A 16,122-nucleotide genomic window follows, 5' to 3' on the forward strand; every position below is an offset into this window, starting at 1 on the left:
ACCGTCTGCACGCCGTCCGTCAGCAGCAGGATCGTGCGAGGCACGTCGGCGCGCGCGCCCCGGCTCACCTCGGCTCGCCCGAGCTCGAGGCCGTCCGACACGGACGTGCCGCCGCCCGCCGCAGACGCGCCGTCGATCGCGGTCAGCACGTCGCTCAGAGAGCCGGTCAGCGGCGTGAGCGTCGCCGCGTCGCTCGAGAACTCGACGACGCCGACTCGGGCGCCCTCGGTCGCGTCGAGGCGGAACTGGGACACCATCTCGCGCGCGAAGGCGAGCAGCGACGACTGCTCCGCCCGCACCGACCCGCTCTTGTCCAGCACAAGCACCAGCTCGAGCTTGACCACGCACGCCGGCGAAGACGGCGGCGCGGGCGACGGCGACGGCGGCGAGGGCGGCAGCCCTGGCGGCGCGGGCGTCGACGGAGGCGGCGGCGGCGCCTTCGGGGACGCGGCCAGCTCGCAGAGCCGGTCCGACGCAAAGTGCTGCCGCACCTCGTCCATCGACGCGCCGAAGAAGGCGAAGTCGGAGCTGGGCGCCGACGCGATCGCGCGCATCGTCTGCTCGTTCGCGCCGCCAAACCCGACCGCGACGATCGAGACGCCGTCCGGGTTCACCGCCGCCGCCTTCGCGATGGCCGTGTCGTCGTTGCCGTCCACCGTCTGCACGCCGTCCGTCAGCAGCAGGATCGTGCGAGGCACGTCGGCGCGCGCGCCCCGGCTCACCTCGGCTCGCCCGAGCTCGAGGCCGTCCGACACGGACGTGCCGCCGCCCGCCGCAGACGCGCCGTCGATCGCGGTCAGCACGTCGCTCAGAGAGCCGGTCAGCGGCGTGAGCGTCGCCGCGTCGCTCGAGAACTCGACGACGCCGACTCGGGCGCCCTCGGTCGCGTCGAGGCGGAACTGGGACACCATCTCGCGCGCGAAGGCGAGCAGCGACGACTGCTCCGCCCGCACCGACCCGCTCTTGTCCAGCACAAGCACCAGCTCGAGCTTGACCTCGCACGCCGGCGGAGACGGCGGCGCGGGCGACGGCGACGGCGGCGAGGGCGGCAGCCCCGGCGGCGCGGGCGTCGACGGAGGCGGCGGCGGCGCCTTCGGGGACGCGGCCAGCTCGCAGAGCCGGTCCGACGCAAAGTGCTGCCGCACCTCGTCCATCGACGCGCCGAAGAAGGCGAAGTCGGAGCTGGGCGCCGACGCGATCGCGCGCATCGTCTGCTCGTTCGCGCCGCCAAACCCGACCGCGACGATCGAGACGCCGTCCTGCTTCACCGCCGCCGCCTTCGCGATGGCCGTGTCGTCGTTGCCGTCCACCGTCTGCACGCCGTCCGTCAGCAGCAGGATCGTGCGAGGCACGTCGGCGCGCGCGCCCCGGTTCACCTCGGCTCGCCCGAGCTCCAGGCCGTCCGACACGGACGTGCCGCCGCCCGCCGCAGACGCGCCGTCGATCGCGGTCAGCACGTCGCTCAGAGAGCCGGTCAGCGGCGTGAGCGTCGCCGCGTCGCTCGAGAACTCGACGACGCCGACTCGGGCGCCCTCGGTCGCGTCGAGGCGGAACTGGGACACCATCTCGCGCGCGAAGGCGAGCAGCGACGACTGCTCCGCCCGCACCGACCCGCTCTTGTCCAGCACAAGCACCAGCTCGAGCTTGACCACGCACGCCGGCGGAGACGGCGGCGCGGGCGACGGCGACGGCGGCGAGGGCGGCAGCCCCGGCGGCGCGGGCGTCGACGGAGGCGGCGGCGGCGCCTTCGGGGACGCGGCCAGCTCGCAGAGCCGGTCCGACGCAAAGTGCTGCCGCACCTCGTCCATCGACGCGCCGAAGAAGGCGAAGTCGGAGCTGGGCGCCGACGCGATCGCGCGCATCGTCTGCTCGTTCGCGCCGCCAAACCCGACCGCGACGATCGAGACGCCCTCCTGCTTCACCGCCGCCGCCTTCGCGATGGCCGTGTCGTCGTTGCCGTCCACCGTCTGCACGCCGTCCGTCAGCAGCAGGATCGTGCGAGGCACGTCGGCGCGCGCGCCCCGGCTCACCTCGGCTCGCCCGAGCTCGAGGCCGTCCGACACGGACGTGCCGCCGCCCGCCGCAGACGCGCCGTCGATCGCGGTCAGCACGTCGCTCAGAGAGCCGGTCAGCGGCGTGAGCGTCGCCGCGTCGCTCGAGAACTCGACGACGCCGACTCGGGCGCCCTCGGTCGCGTCGAGGCGGAACTGGGACACCATCTCGCGCGCGAAGGCGAGCAGCGACGACTGCTCCGCCCGCACCGACCCGCTCTTGTCCAGCACAAGCACCAGCTCGAGCTTGACCACGCACGCCGGCGGAGACGGCGGCGCGGGCGACGGCGACGGCGGCGACGGCGGCAGCCCCGGCGGCGCGGGCGTCGACGGAGGCGGCGGCGGCGCCTTCGGGGACGCGGCCAGCTCGCAGAGCCGGTCCGACGCAAAGTGCTGCCGCACCTCGTCCATCGACGCGCCGAAGAAGGCGAAGTCGGAGCTGGGCGCCGACGCGATCGCGCGCATCGTCTGCTCGTTCGCGCCGCCAAACCCGACCGCGACGATCGAGACGCCGTCCTGCTTCACCGCCGCCGCCTTCGCGATGGCCGTGTCGTCGTTGCCGTCCACCGTCTGCACGCCGTCCGTCAGCAGCAGGATCGTGCGAGGCACGTCGGCGCGCGCGCCCTGGTTCACCTCGACTCGCCCGAGCTCCAGGCCGTCCGACACGGACGTGCCGCCCCCTGCCGCAGACGCGCCGTCGATCGCGGTCAGCACGTCGCTCAGAGAGCCGGTCAGCGGCGTGAGCGTCGCCGCGTCGCTCGAGAACTCGACGATGCCGACACGGGCGCCCTCGGTCGCGTCGAGGCGGAACTGGGACACCATCTCGCGCGCGAAGGCGAGCAGCGACGACTGCTCCGCCCGCACCGACCCGCTCTTGTCCAACACAAGCACCAGCTCGAGCTTGACCTCGCACGCCGGCGGAGACGGCGGCGCGGGCGACGGCGACGGCGGCGACGGCGGCAGCCCTGGCGGCGCGGGCGTCGACGGAGGCGGCGGCGGCGCCTTCGGGGACGCGGCCAGCTCGCAGAGCCGGTCCGACGCAAAGTGCTGCCGCACCTCGTCCATCGACGCGCCGAAGAAGGCGAAGTCGGAGCTGGGCGCCGACGCGATCGCGCGCATCGTCTGCTCGTTCGCGCCGCCAAACCCGACCGCGACGATCGAGACGCCGTCCTGCTTCACCACCGCCGCCTTCGCGATGGCCGTGTCGTCGTTGCCGTCCACCGTCTGCACGCCGTCCGTCAGCAGCAGGATCGTGCGAGGCACGTCGGCGCGCGCGCCCCGGTTCACCTCGGCTCGCCCGAGCTCCAGGCCGTCCGACACGGACGTGCCGCCGCCCGCCGCAGACGCGCCGTCGATCGCGGTCAGCACGTCGCTCAGAGAGCCGGTCAGCGGCGTGAGCGTCGCCGCGTCGCTCGAGAACTCGACGACGCCGACTCGGGCGCCCTCGGTCGCGTCGAGGCGGAACTGGGACACCATCTCGCGCGCGAAGGCGAGCAGCGACGACTGCTCCGCCCGCACCGACCCGCTCTTGTCCAACACAAGCACCAGCTCGAGCTTGACCTCGCACGCCGGCGGAGACGGCGGCGCGGGCGACGGCGACGGCGGCGACGGCGGCAGCCCTGGCGGCGCGGGCGTCGACGGAGGCGGCGGCGGCGCCTTCGGGGACGCGGCCAGCTCGCAGAGCCGGTCCGACGCAAAGTGCTGCCGCACCTCGTCCATCGACGCGCCGAAGAAGGCGAAGTCGGAGCTGGGCGCCGACGCGATCGCGCGCATCGTCTGCTCGTTCGCGCCGCCAAACCCGACCGCGACGATCGAGACGCCGTCCTGCTTCACCGCCGCCGCCTTCGCGATGGCCGTGTCGTCGTTGCCGTCCACCGTCTGCACGCCGTCCGTCAGCAGCACGATCGTGCGAGGCACGTCGGCGCGCGCGCCCCGGTTCACCTCGGCTCGCCCGAGCTCCAGGCCGTCCGACACGGACGTGCCGCCGCCTGCCGCAGACGCGCCGTCGATCGCGGTCAGCACGTCGCTCAGAGAGCCGGTCAGCGGCGTGAGCGTCGCCGCGTCGCTCGAGAACTCGACGACGCCGACTCGGGCGCCCTCGGTCGCGTCGAGGCGGAACTGGGACACCATCTCGCGCGCGAAGGCGAGCAGCGACGACTGCTCCGCCCGCACCGACCCGCTCTTGTCCAGCACAAGCACCAGCTCGAGCTTGACCACGCACGCCGGCGGAGACGGCGGCGCGGGCGACGGCGACGGCGGCGAGGGCGGCAGCCCCGGCGGCGCGGGCGTCGACGGAGGCGGCGGCGGCGCCTTCGGGGACGCGGCCAGCTCGCAGAGCCGGTCCGACGCAAAGTGCTGCCGCACCTCGTCCATCGACGCGCCGAAAAAGGCAAAGTCGGAGCTGGGCGCCGACGCGATCGCGCGCATCGTCTGCTCGTTCGCGCCGCCAAACCCGACCGCGACGATCGAGACGCCGTCCTGCTTCACCGCCGCCGCCTTCGCGATGGCCGTGTCGTCGTTGCCGTCCACCGTCTGCACGCCGTCCGTCAGCAGCAGGATCGTGCGAGGCACGTCGGCGCGCGCGCCCCGGTTCACCTCGGCTCGCCCGAGCTCGAGGCCGTCCGACACGGACGTGCCGCCGCCCGCCGCAGACGCGCCGTCGATCGCGGTCAGCACGTCGCTCAGAGAGCCGGTCAGCGGCGTGAGCGTCGCCGCGTCGCTCGAGAACTCGACGACGCCGACTCGGGCGCCCTCGGTCGCGTCGAGGCGGAACTGGGACACCATCTCGCGCGCGAAGGCGAGCAGCGACGACTGCTCCGCCCGCACCGACCCGCTCTTGTCCAGCACAAGCACCAGCTCGAGCTTGACCTCGCATGCCGGCGGAGACGGCGGCGCGGGCGACGGCGACGGCGGCGACGGCGGCAGCCCTGGCGGCGCGGGCGTCGACGGAGGCGGCGGTGGCGCCTTCGGGGACGCGGCCAGCTCGCAGAGCCGGTCCGACGCAAAGTGCTGCCGCACCTCGTCCATCGACGCGCCGAAGAAGGCGAAGTCGGAGCTGGGCGCCGACGCGATCGCGCGCATCGTCTGCTCGTTCGCACCGCCAAACCCGACCGCGACGATCGAGACGCCGTCCTGCTTCACCGCCGCCGCCTTCGCGATGGCCGTGTCGTCGTTGCCGTCCACCGTCTGCACGCCGTCCGTCAGCAGCAGGATCGTGCGAGGCACGTCGGCGCGCGCGCCCCGGTTCACCTCGGCTCGCCCGAGCTCGAGGCCGTCCGACACGGACGTGCCGCCGCCCGCCGCAGACGCGCCGTCGATCGCGGTCAGCACGTCGCTCAGAGAGCCGGTCAGCGGCGTGAGCGTCGCCGCGTCGCTCGAGAACTCGACGACGCCGACTCGGGCGCCCTCGGTCGCGTCGAGGCGGAACTGGGACACCATCTCGCGCGCGAAGGCGAGCAGCGACGACTGCTCCGCCCGCACCGACCCGCTCTTGTCCAGCACAAGCACCAGCTCGAGCTTGACCTCGCACGCCGGCGGAGACGGCGGCGCGGGCGACGGCGACGGCGGCGAGGGCGGCAGCCCCGGCGGCGCGGGCGTCGACGGAGGCGGCGGCGGCGCCTTCGGGGACGCGGCCAGCTCGCAGAGCCGGTCCGACGCAAAGTGCTGCCGCACCTCGTCCATCGACGCGCCGAAGAAGGCGAAGTCGGAGCTGGGCGCCGACGCGATCGCGCGCATCGTCTGCTCGTTCGCGCCGCCAAACCCGACCGCGACGATCGAGACGCCGTCCTGCTTCACCGCCGCCGCCTTCGCGATGGCCGTGTCGTCGTTGCCGTCCACCGTCTGCACGCCGTCCGTCAGCAGCAGGATCGTGCGAGGCACGTCGGCGCGCGCGCCCCGGTTCACCTCGGCTCGCCCGAGCTCGAGGCCGTCCGACACGGACGTGCCGCCGCCCGCCGCAGACGCGCCGTCGATCGCGGTCAGCACGTCGCTCAGAGAGCCGGTCAGCGGCGTGAGCGTCGCCGCGTCGCTCGAGAACTCGACGACGCCGACTCGGGCGCCCTCGGTCGCGTCGAGGCGGAACTGGGACACCATCTCGCGCGCGAAGGCGAGCAGCGACGACTGCTCCGCCCGCACCGACCCGCTCTTGTCCAACACAAGCACCAGCTCGAGCTTGACCACGCACGCCGGCGGAGACGGCGGCGCGGGCGACGGCGACGGCGGCGAGGGCGGCAGCCCCGGCGGCGCGGGCGTCGACGGAGGCGGCGGCGGCGCCTTCGGGGACGCGGCCAGCTCGCAGAGCCGGTCCGACGCAAAGTGCTGCCGCACCTCGTCCATCGACGCGCCGAAGAAGGCGAAGTCGGAGCTGGGCGCCGACGCGATCGCGCGCATCGTCTGCTCGTTCGCGCCGCCAAACCCGACCGCGACGATCGAGACGCCGTCCTGCTTCACCGCCGCCGCCTTCGCGATGGCCGTGTCGTCGTTGCCGTCCACCGTCTGCACGCCGTCCGTCAGCAGCAGGATCGTGCGAGGCACGTCGGCGCGCGCGCCCCGGTTCACCTCGGCTCGCCCGAGCTCGAGGCCGTCCGACACGGACGTGCCGCCGCCCGCCGCAGACGCGCCGTCGATCGCGGTCAGCACGTCGCTCAGAGAGCCGGTCAGCGGCGTGAGCGTCGCCGCGTCGCTCGAGAACTCGACGACGCCGACTCGGGCGCCCTCGGTCGCGTCGAGGCGGAACTGGGACACCATCTCGCGCGCGAAGGCGAGCAGCGACGACTGCTCCGCCCGCACCGACCCGCTCTTGTCCAGCACAAGCACCAGCTCGAGCTTGACCACGCACGCCGGCGGAGACGGCGGCGCGGGCGACGGCGACGGCGGCGAGGGCGGCAGCCCCGGCGGCGCGGGCGTCGACGGAGGCGGCGGCGGCGCCTTCGGGGACGCGGCCAGCTCGCAGAGCCGGTCCGACGCAAAGTGCTGCCGCACCTCGTCCATCGACGCGCCGAAGAAGGCGAAGTCGGAGCTGGGCGCCGACGCGATCGCGCGCATCGTCTGCTCGTTCGCGCCGCCAAACCCGACCGCGACGATCGAGACGCCCTCCTGCTTCACCGCCGCCGCCTTCGCGATGGCCGTGTCGTCGTTGCCGTCCACCGTCTGCACGCCGTCCGTCAGCAGCAGGATCGTGCGAGGCACGTCGGCGCGCGCGCCCCGGTTCACCTCGGCTCGCCCGAGCTCGAGGCCGTCCGACACGGACGTGCCGCCGCCCGACGCAGACGCGCCGTCGATCGCGGTCAGCACGTCGCTCAGAGAGCCGGTCAGCGGCGTGAGCGTCGCCGCGTCGCTCGAGAACTCGACGACGCCGACTCGGGCGCCCTCGGTCGCGTCGAGGCGGAACTGGGACACCATCTCGCGCGCGAAGGCGAGCAGCGACGACTGCTCCGCCCGCACCGACCCGCTCTTGTCCAGCACAAGCACCAGCTCGAGCTTGACCACGCACGCCGGCGGAGACGGCGGCGCGGGCGACGGCGACGGCGGCGAGGGCGGCAGCCCCGGCGGCGCGGGCGTCGACGGAGGCGGCGGCGGCGCCTTCGGGGACGCGGCCAGCTCGCAGAGCCGGTCCGACGCAAAGTGCTGCCGCACCTCGTCCATCGACGCGCCGAAGAAGGCGAAGTCGGAGCTGGGCGCCGACGCGATCGCGCGCATCGTCTGCTCGTTCGCGCCGCCAAACCCGACCGCGACGATCGAGACGCCGTCCTGCTTCACCGCCGCCGCCTTCGCGATGGCCGTGTCGTCGTTGCCGTCCACCGTCTGCACGCCGTCCGTCAGCAGCAGGATCGTGCGAGGCACGTCGGCGCGCGCGCCCCGGTTCACCTCGGCTCGCCCGAGCTCGAGGCCGTCCGACACGGACGTGCCGCCGCCCGCCGCAGACGCGCCGTCGATCGCGGTCAGCACGTCGCTCAGAGAGCCGATCAGCGGCGTGAGCGTCGCCGCGTCGCTCGAGAACTCGACGACGCCGACTCGGGCGCCCTCGGTCGCGTCGAGGCGGAACTGGGACACCATCTCGCGCGCGAAGGCGAGCAGCGACGACTGCTCCGCCCGCACCGACCCGCTCTTGTCCAGCACAAGCACCAGCTCGAGCTTGACCACGCACGCCGGCGGAGACGGCGGCGCGGGCGACGGCGACGGCGGCGAGGGAGGCAGCCCCGGCGGCGCGGGCGTCGACGGAGGCGGCGGCGGCGCCTTCGGGGACGCGGCCAGCTCGCAGAGCCGGTCCGACGCAAAGTGCTGCCGCACCTCGTCCATCGACGCGCCGAAGAAGGCGAAGTCGGAGCTGGGCGCCGACGCGATCGCGCGCATCGTCTGCTCGTTCGCGCCGCCAAACCCGACCGCGACGATCGAGACGCCGTCCTGCTTCACCGCCGCCGCCTTCGCGATGGCCGTGTCGTCGTTGCCGTCCACCGTCTGCACGCCGTCCGTCAGCAGCAGGATCGTGCGAGGCACGTCGGCGCGCGCGCCCCGGTTCACCTCGGCTCGCCCGAGCTCGAGGCCGTCCGACACGGACGTGCCGCCGCCCGCCGCAGACGCGCCGTCGATCGCGGTCAGCACGTCGCTCAGAGAGCCGGTCAGCGGCGTGAGCGTCGCCGCGTCGCTCGAGAACTCGACGACGCCGACTCGGGCGCCCTCGGTCGCGTCGAGGCGGAACTGGGACACCATCTCGCGCGCGAAGGCGAGCAGCGACGACTGCTCCGCCCGCACCGACCCGCTCTTGTCCAGCACAAGCACCAGCTCGAGCTTGACCACGCACGCCGGCGGAGACGGCGGCGCGGGCGACGGCGACGGCGGCGAGGGCGGCAGCCCTGGCGGCGCGGGCGTCGACGGAGGCGGCGGCGGCGCCTTCGGGGACGCGGCCAGCTCGCAGAGCCGGTCCGACGCAAAGTGCTGCCGCACCTCGTCCATCGACGCGCCGAAGAAGGCGAAGTCGGAGCTGGGCGCCGACGCGATCGCGCGCATCGTCTGCTCGTTCGCGCCGCCAAACCCGACCGCGACGATCGAGACGCCGTCCTGCTTCACCACCGCCGCCTTCGCGATGGCCGTGTCGTCGTTGCCGTCCACCGTCTGCACGCCGTCCGTCAGCAGCAGGATCGTGCGAGGCACGTCGGCGCGCGCGCCCCGGTTCACCTCGGCTCGCCCGAGCTCGAGGCCGTCCGACACGGACGTGCCGCCGCCCGCCGCAGACGCGCCGTCGATCGCGGTCAGCACGTCGCTCAGAGAGCCGGTCAGCGGCGTGAGCGTCGCCGCGTCGCTCGAGAACTCGACGACGCCGACTCGGGCGCCCTCGGTCGCGTCGAGGCGGAACTGGGACACCATCTCGCGCGCGAAGGCGAGCAGCGACGACTGCTCCGCCCGCACCGACCCGCTCTTGTCCAGCACAAGCACCAGCTCGAGCTTGACCACGCACGCCGGCGGAGACGGCGGCGCGGGCGACGGCGACGGCGGCGAGGGAGGCAGCCCCGGCGGCGCGGGCGTCGACGGAGGCGGCGGCGGCGCCTTCGGGGACGCGGCCAGCTCGCAGAGCCGGTCCGACGCAAAGTGCTGCCGCACCTCGTCCATCGACGCGCCGAAGAAGGCGAAGTCGGAGCTGGGCGCCGACGCGATCGCGCGCATCGTCTGCTCGTTCGCGCCGCCAAACCCGACCGCGACGATCGAGACGCCGTCCTGCTTCACCGCCGCCGCCTTCGCGATGGCCGTGTCGTCGTTGCCGTCCACCGTCTGCACGCCGTCCGTCAGCAGCAGGATCGTGCGAGGCACGTCGGCGCGCGCGCCCCGGTTCACCTCGGCTCGCCCGAGCTCGAGGCCGTCCGACACGGACGTGCCGCCGCCCGCCGCAGACGCGCCGTCGATCGCGGTCAGCACGTCGCTCAGAGAGCCGGTCAGCGGCGTGAGCGTCGCCGCGTCGCTCGAGAACTCGACGACGCCGACTCGGGCGCCCTCGGTCGCGTCGAGGCGGAACTGGGACACCATCTCGCGCGCGAAGGCGAGCAGCGACGACTGCTCCGCCCGCACCGACCCGCTCTTGTCCAGCACAAGCACCAGCTCGAGCTTGACCACGCACGCCGGCGGAGACGGCGGCGCGGGCGACGGCGACGGCGGCGAGGGCGGCAGCCCCGGCGGCGCGGGCGTCGACGGAGGCGGCGGCGGCGCCTTCGGGGACGCGGCCAGCTCGCAGAGCCGGTCCGACGCAAAGTGCTGCCGCACCTCGTCCATCGACGCGCCGAAGAAGGCGAAGTCGGAGCTGGGCGCCGACGCGATCGCGCGCATCGTCTGCTCGTTCGCGCCGCCAAACCCGACCGCGACGATCGAGACGCCCTCCTGCTTCACCGCCGCCGCCTTCGCGATGGCCGTGTCGTCGTTGCCGTCCACCGTCTGCACGCCGTCCGTCAGCAGCAGGATCGTGCGAGGCACGTCGGCGCGCGCGCCCCGGCTCACCTCGGCTCGCCCGAGCTCGAGGCCGTCCGACACGGACGTGCCGCCGCCCGCCGCAGACGCGCCGTCGATCGCGGTCAGCACGTCGCTCAGAGAGCCGGTCAGCGGCGTGAGCGTCGCCGCGTCGCTCGAGAACTCGACGACGCCGACTCGGGCGCCCTCGGTCGCGTCGAGGCGGAACTGGGACACCATCTCGCGCGCGAAGGCGAGCAGCGACGACTGCTCCGCCCGCACCGACCCGCTCTTGTCCAGCACAAGCACCAGCTCGAGCTTGACCACGCACGCCGGCGGAGACGGCGGCGCGGGCGACGGCGACGGCGGCGACGGCGGCAGCCCCGGCGGCGCGGGCGTCGACGGAGGCGGCGGCGGCGCCTTCGGGGACGCGGCCAGCTCGCAGAGCCGGTCCGACGCAAAGTGCTGCCGCACCTCGTCCATCGACGCGCCGAAGAAGGCGAAGTCGGAGCTGGGCGCCGACGCGATCGCGCGCATCGTCTGCTCGTTCGCGCCGCCAAACCCGACCGCGACGATCGAGACGCCGTCCTGCTTCACCGCCGCCGCCTTCGCGATGGCCGTGTCGTCGTTGCCGTCCACCGTCTGCACGCCGTCCGTCAGCAGCAGGATCGTGCGAGGCACGTCGGCGCGCGCGCCCCGGTTCACCTCGGCTCGCCCGAGCTCGAGGCCGTCCGACACGGACGTGCCGCCGCCCGCCGCAGACGCGCCGTCGATCGCGGTCAGCACGTCGCTCAGAGAGCCGGTCAGCGGCGTGAGCGTCGCCGCGTCGCTCGAGAACTCGACGACGCCGACTCGGGCGCCCTCGGTCGCGTCGAGGCGGAACTGGGACACCATCTCGCGCGCGAAGGCGAGCAGCGACGACTGCTCCGCCCGCACCGACCCGCTCTTGTCCAGCACAAGCACCAGCTCGAGCTTGACCACGCACGCCGGCGGAGACGGCGGCGCGGGCGACGGCGACGGCGGCGACGGCGGCAGCCCTGGCGGCGCGGGCGTCGACGGAGGCGGCGGCGGCGCCTTCGGGGACGCGGCCAGCTCGCAGAGCCGGTCCGACGCAAAGTGCTGCCGCACCTCGTCCATCGACGCGCCGAAGAAGGCGAAGTCGGAGCTGGGCGCCGACGCGATCGCGCGCATCGTCTGCTCGTTCGCGCCGCCAAACCCGACCGCGACGATCGAGACGCCCTCCTGCTTCACCGCCGCCGCCTTCGCGATGGCCGTGTCGTCGTTGCCGTCCACCGTCTGCACGCCGTCCGTCAGCAGCAGGATCGTGCGAGGCACGTCGGCGCGCGCGCCCCGGCTCACCTCGGCTCGCCCGAGCTCCAGGCCGTCCGACACGGACGTGCCGCCGCCCGCCGCAGACGCGCCGTCGATCGCGGTCAGCACGTCGCTCAGAGAGCCGGTCAGCGGCGTGAGCGTCGCCGCGTCGCTCGAGAACTCGACGACGCCGACTCGGGCGCCCTCGGTCGCGTCGAGGCGGAACTGGGACACCATCTCGCGCGCGAAGGCGAGCAGCGACGACTGCTCCGCCCGCACCGACCCGCTCTTGTCCAGCACAAGCACCAGCTCGAGCTTGACCACGCACGCCGGCGGAGACGGCGGCGCGGGCGACGGCGACGGCGGCGAGGGCGGCAGCCCTGGCGGCGCGGGCGTCGACGGAGGCGGCGGCGGCGCCTTCGGGGACGCGGCCAGCTCGCAGAGCCGGTCCGACGCAAAGTGCTGCCGCACCTCGTCCATCGACGCGCCGAAGAAGGCGAAGTCGGAGCTGGGCGCCGACGCGATCGCGCGCATCGTCTGCTCGTTCGCGCCGCCAAACCCGACCGCGACGATCGAGACGCCGTCCTGCTTCACCGCCGCCGCCTTCGCGATGGCCGTGTCGTCGTTGCCGTCCACCGTCTGCACGCCGTCCGTCAGCAGCAGGATCGTGCGAGGCACGTCGGCGCGCGCGCCCCGGTTCACCTCGGCTCGCCCGAGCTCGAGGCCGTCCGACACGGACGTGCCGCCGCCCGCCGCAGACGCGCCGTCGATCGCGGTCAGCACGTCGCTCAGAGAGCCGGTCAGCGGCGTGAGCGTCGCCGCGTCGCTCGAGAACTCGACGACGCCGACTCGGGCGCCCTCGGTCGCGTCGAGGCGGAACTGGGACACCATCTCGCGCGCGAAGGCGAGCAGCGACGACTGCTCCGCCCGCACCGACCCGCTCTTGTCCAGCACAAGCACCAGCTCGAGCTTGACCACGCACGCCGGCGGAGACGGCGGCGCGGGCGGCGGCGACGGCGGCGACGGCGGCAGCCCCGGCGGCGCGGGCGTCGACGGAGGCGGCGGCGGCGCCTTCGGGGACGCGGCCAGCTCGCAGAGCCGGTCCGACGCAAAGTGCTGCCGCACCTCGTCCATCGACGCGCCGAAGAAGGCGAAGTCGGAGCTGGGCGCCGACGCGATCGCGCGCATCGTCTGCTCGTTCGCGCCGCCAAACCCGACCGCGACGATCGAGATGCCGTCCTGCTTCACCGCCGCCGCCTTCGCGATGGCCGTGTCGTCGTTGCCGTCCACCGTCTGCACGCCGTCCGTCAGCAGCAGGATCGTGCGAGGCACGTCGGCGCGTGCGCCCCGGCTCACCTCGGCTCGCCCGAGCTCCAGGCCGTCCGACACGGACGTGCCGCCGCCCGCCGCAGACGCGCCGTCGATCGCGGTCAGCACGTCGCTCAGAGAGCCGGTCAGCGGCGTGAGCGTCGCCGCGTCGCTCGAGAACTCGACGACGCCGACTCGGGCGCCCTCGGTCGCGTCGAGGCGGAACTGGGACACCATCTCGCGCGCGAAGGCGAGCAGCGACGACTGCTCCGCCCGCACCGACCCGCTCTTGTCCAGCACAAGCACCAGCTCGAGCTTGACCACGCACGCCGGCGGAGACGGCGGCGCGGGCGACGGCGACGGCGGCGAGGGAGGCAGCCCCGGCGGCGCGGGCGTCGACGGAGGCGGCGGCGGCGCCTTCGGGGACGCGGCCAGCTCGCAGAGCCGGTCCGACGCAAAGTGCTGCCGCACCTCGTCCATCGACGCGCCGAAGAAGGCGAAGTCGGAGCTGGGCGCCGACGCGATCGCGCGCATCGTCTGCTCGTTCGCGCCGCCAAACCCGACCGCGACGATCGAGACGCCGTCCTGCTTCACCGCCGCCGCCTTCGCGATGGCCGTGTCGTCGTTGCCGTCCACCGTCTGCACGCCGTCCGTCAGCAGCAGGATCGTGCGAGGCACGTCGGCGCGCGCGCCCCGGTTCACCTCGGCTCGCCCGAGCTCGAGGCCGTCCGACACGGACGTGCCGCCGCCCGCCGCAGACGCGCCGTCGATCGCGGCCAGCACGTCGCTCAGAGAGCCGGTCAGCGGCGTGAGCGTCGCCGCGTCGCTCGAGAACTCGACGACGCCGACTCGGGCGCCCTCGGTCGCGTCGAGGCGGAACTGGGACACCATCTCGCGCGCGAAGGCGAGCAGCGACGACTGCTCCGCCCGCACCGACCCGCTCTTGTCCAGCACAAGCACCAGCTCGAGCTTGACCACGCACGCCGGCGGAGACGGCGGCGCGGGCGACGGCGACGGCGGCGAGGGCGGCAGCCCCGGCGGCGCGGGCGTCGACGGAGGCGGCGGCGGCGCCTTCGGGGACGCGGCCAGCTCGCAGAGCCGGTCCGACGCAAAGTGCTGCCGCACCTCGTCCATCGACGCGCCGAAGAAGGCGAAGTCGGAGCTGGGCGCCGACGCGATCGCGCGCATCGTCTGCTCGTTCGCGCCGCCAAACCCGACCGCGACGATCGAGACGCCCTCCTGCTTCACCGCCGCCGCCTTCGCGATGGCCGTGTCGTCGTTGCCGTCCACCGTCTGCACGCCGTCCGTCAGCAGCAGGATCGTGCGAGGCACGTCGGCGCGCGCGCCCCGGTTCACCTCGGCTCGCCCGAGCTCGAGGCCGTCCGACACGGACGTGCCGCCGCCCGCCGCAGACGCGCCGTCGATCGCGGTCAGCACGTCGCTCAGAGAGCCGGTCAGCGGCGTGAGCGTCGCCGCGTCGCTCGAGAACTCGACGACGCCGACTCGGGCGCCCTCGGTCGCGTCGAGGCGGAACTGGGACACCATCTCGCGCGCGAAGGCGAGCAGCGACGACTGCTCCGCCCGCACCGACCCGCTCTTGTCCAGCACAAGCACCAGCTCGAGCTTGACCACGCACGCCGGCGGAGATGGCGGCGCGGGCGGCGGCGACGGCGGCGGTGGCGTGGTTGGTGGAGCAGGCGGGAGTTCCGGCAATGGGTCCACCACATTTACGCAGTTCAGCCCATCGCTGCTGTTGGTGCCAGCGGAGGCGGCGACGCGCTGGAGCGTGAGCATGTCCCCGTTGGTGATGCCGCACTGGTGACCAGCCGTGAAGTCACATGCGACAAGCATCTCCTCCAGCACGGGCCGGTTCATCTTGAAGACGCCCGTCCCGCCGTTGGCGGCGTAGTACATGTCGTCGCCGTACTGAAATGCCGCACCGAAGCCCTTGAAGCCCCGTGAGTTGTCGTTGCTCGCGTTGGCCTTGTAGTTGGCGCCGTTCCACTCGAAGCGAGAGCGCGCGTACGCGTAGCCGTCGACCGAGGTGCCCGACGGGCTGAGCTTGACGATGAGGGCATTGCCGTCCTCTGTGGCCAGGCCGATCAGATACGTCGTGCCCCCGAAAGTGTACGGGTTGATGTCAAGGTACATGTTGCCGTTGCCGCAGCACGGCCGAAAGGTGGAGACGCTGTCCGTGGCCGAGTCGTACGTGTACAAGTTGTTCCTCAAGTAGCGCGAGTTGGTGGAGTAGTCCAGCTCGTTCCAGCCAAACTGGGCGGTGAGCGAGGCGATGTTCAGGTCGAGTGCGCTGACGTCAAAATCGATGGTATCGAGTGCGATGTCGAGGCTGCCTCCGAAGCCGTCGGCCCGGTTTCCGAAGATCCAAGCTCCGGGGCACTGAGTGAAAGGTGACGGCACGCCCGGCGCAAAGCAGCTGGTGTTCGCAAAGCAGGTACTCACGCTCGGGATCGTCCGCAGGTTCTTCGTGCCCATCCCCACGTAGTAGATGTCGTTAACGATCGTCGCCGAGTTGAGTTCCCCGGAGCCTGTAGCGCCCCCCTTCCCCGCGGCCGACAGGGCGCAGAGGCACTCCATAGGCTCGGCTATCTGGTCGGCGGCGAAGCGGCAGAAGAAGTCCTGAGTATTGCCATCAGTGAACTTGCCGTACGCGATGTCGTCGGTCGGGTTGATGGCGAAGGCGTTTGCGTAGCTTGGATGCGCACCACCCGCGTCCACGGCGGTGTCGAGTTGGACTGTGTGGACATCCGAGTACACACCAGTCGGGATGTCCAGCTCAACGAGCTTATAGAAGCCGGCTTGCTTGACGACTTGCATTGGGTTCGGGTGCGTCGTGCAGTTGAAGGCTGACACGGACGGCGGCGGCGGCTGCGGGGATGGAGGCGGGGGCGGTGGCGGCGACGGCGGTGGTGAAGGCGGTGAGCGGCGACGGTGGAGAGTGACGGTGGCGGCGGTGGCGAGGGCGGCGGTGGGCTGGGGGGCGGCGGCGAGGGCGGCGGTGGCT

The 16,122-nt window shown here is 73.5% G+C and overlaps 1 protein-coding gene across 1 annotated transcript in view; it reads right to left on the minus strand.

The window, feature by feature from the left end:
* Positions 1 to 68: 68 nt before the first annotated feature.
* EMIHUDRAFT_113418 (hypothetical protein) overlaps positions 69 to 16,122 on the minus strand; it is a gene marked incomplete at both ends in the record, with an annotated part of 17,719 nt that continues 1,665 nt past the window's right edge. The window contains one exon of the mRNA XM_005782568.1: positions 69 to 15,986. Within this exon, the coding sequence (XP_005782625.1) occupies positions 69 to 15,986 (15,918 nt within the window). The remainder of the gene's footprint in view (positions 15,987 to 16,122) is intronic.

Source organism: Emiliania huxleyi, assembly GCF_000372725.1.
Source record: "Emiliania huxleyi CCMP1516 chromosome Unknown EMIHUscaffold_189, whole genome shotgun sequence".
Lineage (NCBI taxonomy): Eukaryota > Haptophyta > Isochrysidales > Noelaerhabdaceae > Emiliania > Emiliania huxleyi.